The sequence below is a fragment of the Terrapene carolina genome, unplaced genomic scaffold (assembly GCF_002925995.2).
Source record: "Terrapene carolina triunguis isolate 2854851 unplaced genomic scaffold, T_m_triunguis-2.0 Scaffold66, whole genome shotgun sequence".
NCBI lineage: Eukaryota > Metazoa > Chordata > Testudines > Emydidae > Terrapene > Terrapene triunguis.
The window spans coordinates 15,956,153-15,966,125 of NW_020664417.1; the positions used below are offsets into that span (position 1 = coordinate 15,956,153).

Sequence of the window (9,973 nt, forward strand, 5' to 3'; positions counted from 1 at the left end):
AGACTGACATAATTTAGGTTGACATAAGCTGCCTTATGTCGACCTAACTGTGTAGTGTAGACCAGCCCTGAAGTGCAGTCCACACTGACGTAGGAAAACAGAAGGCATTCTACACCAGAGTTGTACAGCAGTGAGTTCTATCCAACACAAACAATAATAGCCTTCCAAGCTGCATGAACCCTGAAAAGCCACAGCTCCACAGCTGTTAGCTCCATAACAGACTTATTGATTCAGAAATGGAAATGTTGTCCATCATCAGAAGGCAATCCCCGAAGCACCCTAAAACAAAGAAAAAATTATTACTAACCTTTCGTAACTGTTGTTCTTTGAGATGTGTTGCACATGTCCATTCCACTCCAGGTGTGTGCGCACCCCGAGCACAGTTGCTGGAAATTTTTCCCTCAGTGGTACCTGTCGGGGCAGCTCGAGCGCCCTCTGGTGCTATGTGCTCATCGTGCTGGTATAAAGTGCTCAGCCGACCCCGTACTTCCTCCGTTCCTTCCAGGGCCGGCTCCAGGCACCAGCTTACCAAGCAGGTGCTTGGGGCGGCCACTTCGGAAAGGGGCGGCACGTCCAGCTGTTCGGCGGCAATTCAGCGGACGGTCCCTCACTCCTGCTTGGAGCGAAGGACCTCCCGCCGAATTGCCGCCGCAGATCGCGATCGCGGCTTTTTTTTGTTCTGTTTGGCTGCTTGGGGCGGCCAAAACCCTGGAGCCGGCCCTGGTTCCTTCCTTCCAGAAGACTCCTATGGAGAGGGCGGGCTGTGGAATGGACATGTCAAAGAACAACAGTTACAGAAAGTTAGTAACTGTTTTTTCTTCTTCAAGTGATTGTATATGTGCATTCCACTCCAGGTGACTCCCTAGCAGTTGAATAGGTGGAGGGATTGGAGTTCATGGACACAAGACTGCAGGAAGCTCAATCAAATTTGGCATCATCTCTGGACTGCTGTATGATGGTGTAATGGGAGGAGAGTGTATGCACCAATGACCAAGTCGCTGCTTTGCAAACATCCAGGACAGGGATCTGCCCGCCGAATGCTGCTGACAGTGCTTGTGACCTTGTGGAATGAGCCACTGGGATATTTGGAAGGCGGCACCCCTGCCCGATTGTAACTAGCGCGAATGCAAGACTTAATCCAGGATGAGACTGTCTGCGAAGAGGTCAGGAGACCCTTCATCTTCTTTGCTACAAACAGTTGGGTGGACTTTCTGAATGGTTTAGTCCATTCTATGTAGAAAGCTTGGATGTTAGGCGAGCCCTATGAGTGAAGGTGCTGCTTCTCCCTCTTTGCATGTGACTTAGGGTAAAAGACCGGAACGTAGATTGCCTGATTGTTATAAAATTGCGATACCACCTTTGGTAGGAAACTGGGGTCAGGTAAGGAAAAAGTGGGTAACTGAACTTTGTCTTTAAAGAAGACTGTGTATAAAGGCTCTGATGTGAGGGCCCTGAGCTCCAAAACCTTCCTGGCCAAAGTGATGGCCACTAAGAAAACCACTTTCCAGGAGAGGTACAATAAGGAGCACATTGCCAACGGTTCAAATGGAGGTCCCATAAGCTTTAATAAGACCAAGTTCAGGTCCCAGGGAGGAAATGGCTCTCTTATTTGAGGATATATCATCTCTAGTCCCTTCAAAAATTAGATGGACACGGCATGTGAAAACATGGACTGGTTATCCACCCGGGGGTGGAAAGCCACTATTGCTGCAAGGTGAACCTTGATAGAGGAGATAGCTAAATCATGCTTCTTCAGGTGTAATAGATACTCAAGTATTTCTTGTAAGGATGACTACGTGGGTGAGATCCCGCTTTGGAACACGCAGACCAAAAACTGCTTCCACTTGTAAAGGTAAGTAGCCCTAGTAGACGGCTTCCTACTCCCTAGTAGAACCTGACAAACTTCCGCTGAGCAAGCCTGCTCTTTGAGGTTTAGCCATCAAGCTTCCAGGCTGTTAGGTGAAGGGAGCTTGGGTTCAGGTGGAGCAGTCAACCATGGTCCTGAGAAATCAGGTCCTGGTGTAACGGAAGTGGGATTGGAGTTACCACTGAGAGGCCTAGCAAAGTGGCAGAACCAGTGTTGGCAGGGCCATGCTGGGGCTATCAAAATGACCTGGTCCCGCTTGATCTTTAGAAGTACTCTGTGTACAAGCGGGACAGGGGGGAAAAAGTGTAGTAAAGGTGTTCCATCCACAGTATCAGAAAGGCATGTGTGATAGACCCTGGACTGCGGCTTCACAGGGAGCAGAATTGGTGACACTTTGTTGTACTGGATTGCAAATAGGTTTATCTGGGGAGTCCCCCACTGCTGGAAAACATCCCTCACCACATTTGGGTGAAGGGACCATTCATGGTGACTCGAGAAAGTCCTGCTTAGGAGATCTGCCAGCTCGTTTTGGGCTCCTGGAAGGTAAGAGGCCTCTAGGTTGATTGAGTGGGCTATACAGAATTCCCATAGCTGAATCACTTCCTGACATAGGCTGGAAGAGTGAGCTCCTCTTTGCATGTTGAGACAGAACATGGCAGCAGCATTGTCCATAAGAACAAACAAATCTCCGCCCATAATATGCAGCAAGAAAGCCTTGCAGGCCAGGTGAATTGCTCTGAGTTCTTGGACATTGATGTGGAGAGAAAGTTCTTCTGGAGACCAAAGACCTTGAGTTCTGAGGGACCCCAAATGAGCTCCCCATCCTAGTGCTGATGCATCTGAGATTGGGGTCACTGACAGTTGGGGCCATATAAAGGGAACCCATGCACAAATATTGAGCAGGTCCACCCACCAATTGAGGGAGACAAGAACATGAGGGGGCACCGTGAGTACAAAGTCCAGATGGTGGCAGTTTGGTGAGTACACTGAGGCCAGCCAAGTGTGGAGGGGCTTGAGGCGCAGCCTTGCATGCTGCACCACATATGTGCATGAAGCCATGTGGCCTAAAAGCCTCAGACAAGTTCTGGATGTTGCGATGGGATGGCCTTTGAGGTGTGATATTAGGGATGTGGTTGTCTTAAAATGATCCTCTGGAATGTAGGCTCCGGCTTGAGAGCAGTTGAACACCGCTCCGATAAACTGTATCCTCTGTACTGGAGTGAGGGTAGATTTCTACACATTTATCAAAAGGCCTAGGGCCTTGAAAATCGACTAGATGAGCCCAAATCTGGATACTACATGAGCCCTGGACCATCCCTTGATTAGCCAGTCATCCGGATAAGGGTAAACCTGCACCCCTGCTCTCTTCGGAAGGCTGCCACTATCACCATACATTTTGTAAACACCCTTGGAGCTGCACACAGGCAGAAAGGGAGTACCATGAAGTGGTAGTGTCTGTGGTTCACTACGAATCTGAGGAACCTTCTGTGACCATGGTATATCAATATATGAAAATAGGTGTCTCTTAAATCAAGGGCAGTGTACCAGTCCCAGGGATCCAGGGAGGGGATAATGGATGCCAAGGTGACCATGCAGAACTTTAATTTCTTGAGGTAGCTGTTGAGGTGGCGCAGGTCTAAAATGAGTTTGAGACTTTCCTTGGCTTTTGGGATTAGGAAATAATGGAAGTAGAACCCTTTCCCTCTTAAATGCTCCGGAACCTCTTTCACGGGTCCCATCCAAAGGAGGGATTGAACCTCCTGGGCCAGAAGTTCTTCATGAGAGAAGTTCCTGAAGTGAGATAGGGAGGGAGGACGGGACGAAGGTGTGGAAGTAAACTTGAGGGTGTATCTCACTTCCACCATTTTCAACACCGAATGGTCCATGGTGATACAGGACCATGCACTGAGAAAGTGGGAGATGAGGTTGTAAACAAAGGAGAAACAGGGTCTGGCATCATGGGAACTGGTATGGCACCCTCAAGTGTCTTGTCAAAAGGCCTTCTTAGAGCCCCCTGAATGTCTAGGTGGGCAAGCATGGACGTTGAGATAGCAAGGGGTGATGGCCTATGCCTAAAACCCTTGCTTCTTTTTCTCTGCAGATCCTGACAGATAGGCGGTGCAGAGTACAGAATGGGCTGTTGGGACATGTAGTACTTCCTTGAAGTCATTGGTGTATACAAACCAAAGGGACTTAAGGCTTGCCCTAGAGTCCTTTAACCAATGAAGCTTCACATCAGTCTGTTCTGAAAAGATCGAAGCTCCTTCGAGGGTAGATCCAGAAGGGTTTGCTGGACCTCCTGCAGGAGACTCAAAGACTGTAGCCATGATCTCCGATGCATGGCTACTGCTGTAGCCATGAACCTGGCCGCCGAATCAGCTGCATCCAAAACAGCTTGCAACGAGGCCCTTCCTACTGATTTTCTCTTGTCCACCAACACGGAGAACTCTTGCCTGGCATCCTGAGGGAGCAAGTCCTTGAACTTCTGCATGAGTCCCACGTGTTGAAATCATATCTGCCTAACAACACCTGCTGGTTTGCAATCCTGAAGAATAAAATATTCTACCAAATAAATCCAGTTTCTTGGATTCCTTTGCTTTTGGGTTTTCACTAAAAACTGACTAAACTATTTACAACTATGGTCAGATATGCAAAAAGGAAAAAACTACATAGAGCTTGCCAAAGCAAGGATAGCAGTTCCAGTGACCATCATGGGCAGTAAGACGGAACTAAGGGGCACCGGGTTGGCTGGGCACTTTATACTGGTGCTATGAGTGCACGGCACCTGAGGGTGCTCGAGCTGCCCTCACGGGTACCACTGAGGGAAAAATTTCTGGTGACTGTGCTTGGGGCCCACACACATGTGGAGTGGAATGCACATGTGCAATCACTCGAAAAAGAAACCCCCAAAACCTACTCACTGGGTGCAAGTTAGCAGAAACAGGACTCTGATTTCCTGTTCTCCACAACTCCCTGTTACCTGCCTTTTCCATTCTTTACCCGGGACTGCATGGACAGTGGAATTTACAACATGAACAGTAGAGTTGGTCAAAATTTTTCAACTAGAAAATATTTCTGCTTAAAAATAGGATTTATGGGAAAAATGTGACTGACAAAAAAAATGCTACAAGAAATTTTGAAGGGAAAATTTCCATTTTGTTGTGAATTGAACCGCACATTTTAAATAGTTTTTTCTTTTTTACCCACTGAATACAAAAGAATGAATGATGTCTACGGCTTTTTCTCCACATTCCCCTCTACACCTTTTTCCATTCCTCAACTTTTCAAAACTCCCTCAACTAGGGAAAAATGGGGAAAAGAGAGGAAAAAAAGGAAGAAGTGAAAAAAATTCTGGATATTGTTAATTTTATTGCACCCAGTGACACAAAAGAGAAGAGGGGCAGAAATTGGAAAAATGAAAATTCAGTTTAAAAAAAAAAAATTAACAAAAAGCTTTTTTTAATGTTTGGTTTGAGCCCTGTGAAATGGAAACTTCAAAATTTTTCACAAAATTGTTTTTCAACCAGCTTTAATGGGCAGAATGCTATAGACACTCTGAACCATTGTGTTGTTTAGGTGGGAATTCTCCACTCAGCCATCACTGTTATTGAGGGGTGAAAAGCTGCTTCTTCAAAGATTGCCTTTCACCACACACAAAATCAGGTTCTGATCCTGCAAGGAGCTCCTTGCAGCCTCGGTGCCTAAAAATGTTGTGTATAAGGTGTGTTTTTGTTTTGTACGGGTAGAAAAAGTTGTTACTGCATATCTCCTTCTCTCCTCTCCCTACCTGGTTTCCTGTGTGGTACCACCAACCAGGTAGAGTTTCCTAAATTCTTCCCCAGCTGACCTTGATTTCTAAATATGGAAAGAGGACTGCCCCAAATTATTATTTAGATCTCAGTCACAATCAGGCCCTCACTGAGGTAGCCATGGGGCAAAAATCGTACAACGTGGCCTCTACTCCAGAGTTTATTATCCAAGACCAGATCCTGCAAACACCTAAGCATTTGCTTAACTTTAAGCTTGTGAATAATCCCCTTGAGTCAATGTTGGACTGGGAACTAAAAAACAAAACACAAAACAAGTGAGGAAACAGGATAACACATACAGGCAAAGTGGTCAGGAAGACAATGATGCACATCTTAATTCCTCCTCCCTTTCAATTTTTAATAAAATATTTTAAATTATAAAAACCCAAAGCTTTTTTCTATGTATATTTAACTCCATGTATTCTATTTGGAACTATCAGAAATAATTCTTAAATATTTTGTGTTGAGGCCAGTGTCCCACATTTCAACTACAACATAAGATCCCTTAATCCATCTCCCCACAAGAAGGCAGCTCCTCTCATTCTCGCCATTCCCTCTTGACAATGGGATTAGCAGCAATGAGAAGGGCTTTTGGAGGAAGCTGTGCTTACATCAACAGGGATGTGTGATGGCCAGCTCCTGCTCTGCTTTACTGCTCCTCCAGGGGACAGGGCTAACTGCCTAATCCATCAGACTGCAACCACTAGAGTGGGGGGTAGATCATCCTGAGTATGTGCAGTAGCTGCTGAAGCAGTAGGGCCTAATGTGTTTTTGAAAGAGAAGTGAATAAAAGTTCTAATTAAATTACAGGGGAAAGTCAGGCCAACCGAATATGATTAACTGAATTGGAATTACTTCTAGTATTTGTTGTCCAATTTTAAAAATGTACCAAATGTGCATGAGAGTGCAAAGATGCCAGAGAAAGAGAGACTTTCGGTAATAAATGCATTCTAGTCTGCTTCTCATAAGCAAAATAGGATGAGAAAGGGGGAAACATTTCATAGTTGTTTTTTTTTTAAATGTCCCCTCTTTTGAAATTTGGGGGGAAAAGGTAAAGCATGAAGGACTCTTCACAAGACAGATAAAAGGAGAAAAGAATGATAAAAAAATGTTCTTAGGGTTCTCTCAGGTTCCAAGCAACCAATCCCATAAATTGTCATGCATTAGGTAAGTATTATTAGGACCTAATTAAAGAATGGTAAAAGTCTTCTCTCGCCCTCTTTTTGAACATATAAGGGCCTGATCTGCCATCATCAAAGTCAATAGATTTGTTCCCATTAACATTAGTGGAAGCAGAATTGGGCCCTGAGTATATAATAATTTAATCTCTTTTGGAAGAAAATTTTTTATGAGCACAAACCTGTATGATTTGCTGTAGAGTTCAGTCTCTCTGCTACTACCCGTTTAATTGCATCCAGGACAATGCTCAACTCACGGGATCTTTTTTTATTTTCTTTTTCGGCATATAACAATCTTTGATGAAGTTCCAAAAACTGGCTTTGGTACATGTCTAAGCCACTTCCTGAAATGAAAACGTAAATGGTTTCTTCAGGGAGGGATTAACCATATACTAGAATAAGGAGGGAGTTCAGGAATAGGGGACAGCATGGAAAGAGAATGAAGAGGAGAGTGAAAACAGAAAATAAAAGAGCTGATTCAAGGTTTATTGGTGGAGTGAAGAAGGGGACAGAATGCTAAGAAATAAAGACAGGATTTAGGAGAGCACAGTTATACAGAACCTTGAAAGTGGGGACAAGAAGTCTGAACACAATACTAAGGATGAGGAAGGCAGCAAAAGAAATTGAAGTGGGGGATGGCATAGTCCCAGTGACAGGCAAGGAGGATGATTTCTGGACAGATTAGAGGAACATGATAAGTAGGAGAGAAAGGTAAGGACATGCACATTAGCAATAGGGATAAAAAGTCACTTGGGTCAGAGTGTAGGTTTGATAGCTGCAAGCTAGGACAAGCATAACAGATCTACAATAGACTAATGCACGCTCTTCCTCCAGAAGTGAATTATAATGAAGAACTTCATAGTAATTGGATTAGTTTTTTTTCCATGAAACCCTTCCTTCCAGATTCTTAAAATATATTATACACCCTCCATTGACCACAATCTATGAGAGGAGTCTGTTCACTAACACCCCATCTCCCCTCCCCACAACTCCCCCACACACTGTTTTTCACTTGTGGTGTACCGCTGCACTTTCTGGTTATTCCAAGGCCAGAAGTGAAAGTCCTGAAAGTGGAATTGAAAATCTTTCAAGGGAACCTGTTCCCATGAGACTCACAGCTTAGTTTTACAAATCCAAGAAGTCTGGAAAAGCATCCCTATTTTTGGGTGCTTATCTAAACTGGATCAAAAACCCTCCAGGTTTTTAAAGGCTCATCTATCACTAATAATCATCCAAATGCAGAATTTCTTTGAGGCTATCCATGCTGATGGGTCAGATTTATGAAATAATTCAAGAATGGGTAAGAATGCTTTGCCTTCAGCTCCTGAACGTGGACCTCTTGAAGCAATATATTCATGCATGTCACACTCTCTAAACTAAACAGACCAATCACGAAACAAAAAAGGGAGCATTTATATTAACTTCTTAGAGATGCCTTACAAGTGCACTTCAGGCAGAGTATTAAGTCATTGATTGCTTTCAATCAGCAGTGAGTGATGATTATTTAAAACAACTTAAAAACTGTCCATTTAAACTAAAAATAGGAACCATGAAAGAGAAACAAAGCTATACAGACAATAAAGTACAGTGTAAGCAAATAAATCCATAAGTGGCTCAAAGGGAGATTCCTCAAAAACAAACAAAAAACCTTTAGAACTTTTTGTAACTGAAAAGCTAACCTTTAAAAGGAGCTAACAGTCGATAAAGTACAATGATAGACACTGCCCTCATTAAAAACAAACAAACAAAAAAATGTTCCACAAAGCAGTTCAGCTATAAAGATTATACTCCTCACTCCCATTTGCATTTGTTCAATTTTTGATTGTTCTGCAATGTCTAATAAGCTTTCCTATACTATCAAAATTGAACTCTTCCTAATTGAACCATTGGTATTGCACTGGATTAAGCACAAATGATGCAGCCACACTAGCCATGTTGATTTGTGCTTGGAATGTCGTAGTAGCTTTGCATGTCCAATACTAGTGCTCTTCAATGCCCTCTGAATACTAGTCCCACAGTTCCTGACACAGCTCCCAGAAGCACTGGGTTCTAGGAGGCTTTGAAAAGACACCAGAGCACTATGGGACAGTAATTAAATTAATGCAGTCCAAAATGACACTAGCACAGAGTGGGCTGATATAGTTCAGACTAAACCATTATTTAATTCTACTGAAACAAATCTAAGCCAGACACAAGTAAACCATCTGAAGCACTTCATGCTGGCAATTCATGACGGCGGAAACGGGTGTGGGGGGGGGAGGGGCACACTTTTCCTAGCATAGGCCTTGAACCAGTAAAGCATTTCAATACATGCATAATAGTCTCTGATTACTCACATGGTTAAAATAACACACAAAAATAAGCTCTTTATTGGATCAAGCTCATGGTAAATTTCTCTAGTGTACACAAGACTCAATAGACTTTAGACTGAAAACTTTTTTGAAAGAGGATCTCAGGTAAATTTGTATCACTCTGTATGCATTTATCGTTAGTGTAAATAAAACTACAACAGTGTTTTTCACTTTCTAAATACATTATAGTTAATCCAGATTTTATCATTTACTTTCCCAACAGGAAAAAAAAAAAAATGATGCAATACCAACCACAAGCTTCCTCATTGTCACATGGTGACTGAAAAAACTGATGATTGATGGCATTGGCACCCATTGTGTTTCTCTAAGGCGCATGATTAATACCTTATGGAGAGCCAGTTAAACACTAAGCTTTTCAAGTGCAGCAAAGCATACCTGACCATTGTAGGCATGAATCTTGAGCCCCAAGAATAGGAATCCATCCTTAAACACTTATCTTTGATTGGGGTGGAGTGTCATTATTTAACAATCTTAGAAGGATTCCAAGTTTGTGTATTTAATATCTGACAGAACACTGTGTGCCTGAACAACATGCCAATTTTCTGATGGGACTACCTCATAGATTTCAGTGGAGCTATTTTGCATTTATACCAATATAACAGAGCTGAATCTGGTCCAGTGATACTACATAAAATATTCTGAGCCAGATTTTCAGTGGGACCAAGGAAGAGCTGGGACAGCATGGGGAGTGTGTGCAAAGGAGCCTTTTGCATCTCCTACGTTGGTTCTGTGACAGCCTGGCCTTCC

General features: G+C 43.4%; 1 protein-coding gene across 1 annotated transcript in view; it reads right to left on the bottom strand.

The window, feature by feature from the left end:
- MGAT4D (MGAT4 family member D) overlaps positions 1-9,521 on the bottom strand; it is a 59,712-nt gene extending 50,191 nt beyond the window's left edge. The window contains exons 1-2 of the mRNA XM_029910609.1: positions 9,458-9,521; positions 7,037-7,198 (exon numbers count right to left, since the gene is read on the bottom strand). Coding sequence (XP_029766469.1) covers positions 7,037-7,198; positions 9,458-9,521 — 226 coding nt within the window. The remainder of the gene's footprint in view (positions 1-7,036; positions 7,199-9,457) is intronic.
- Between the last annotated feature and the right edge of the window lie 452 nt (positions 9,522-9,973).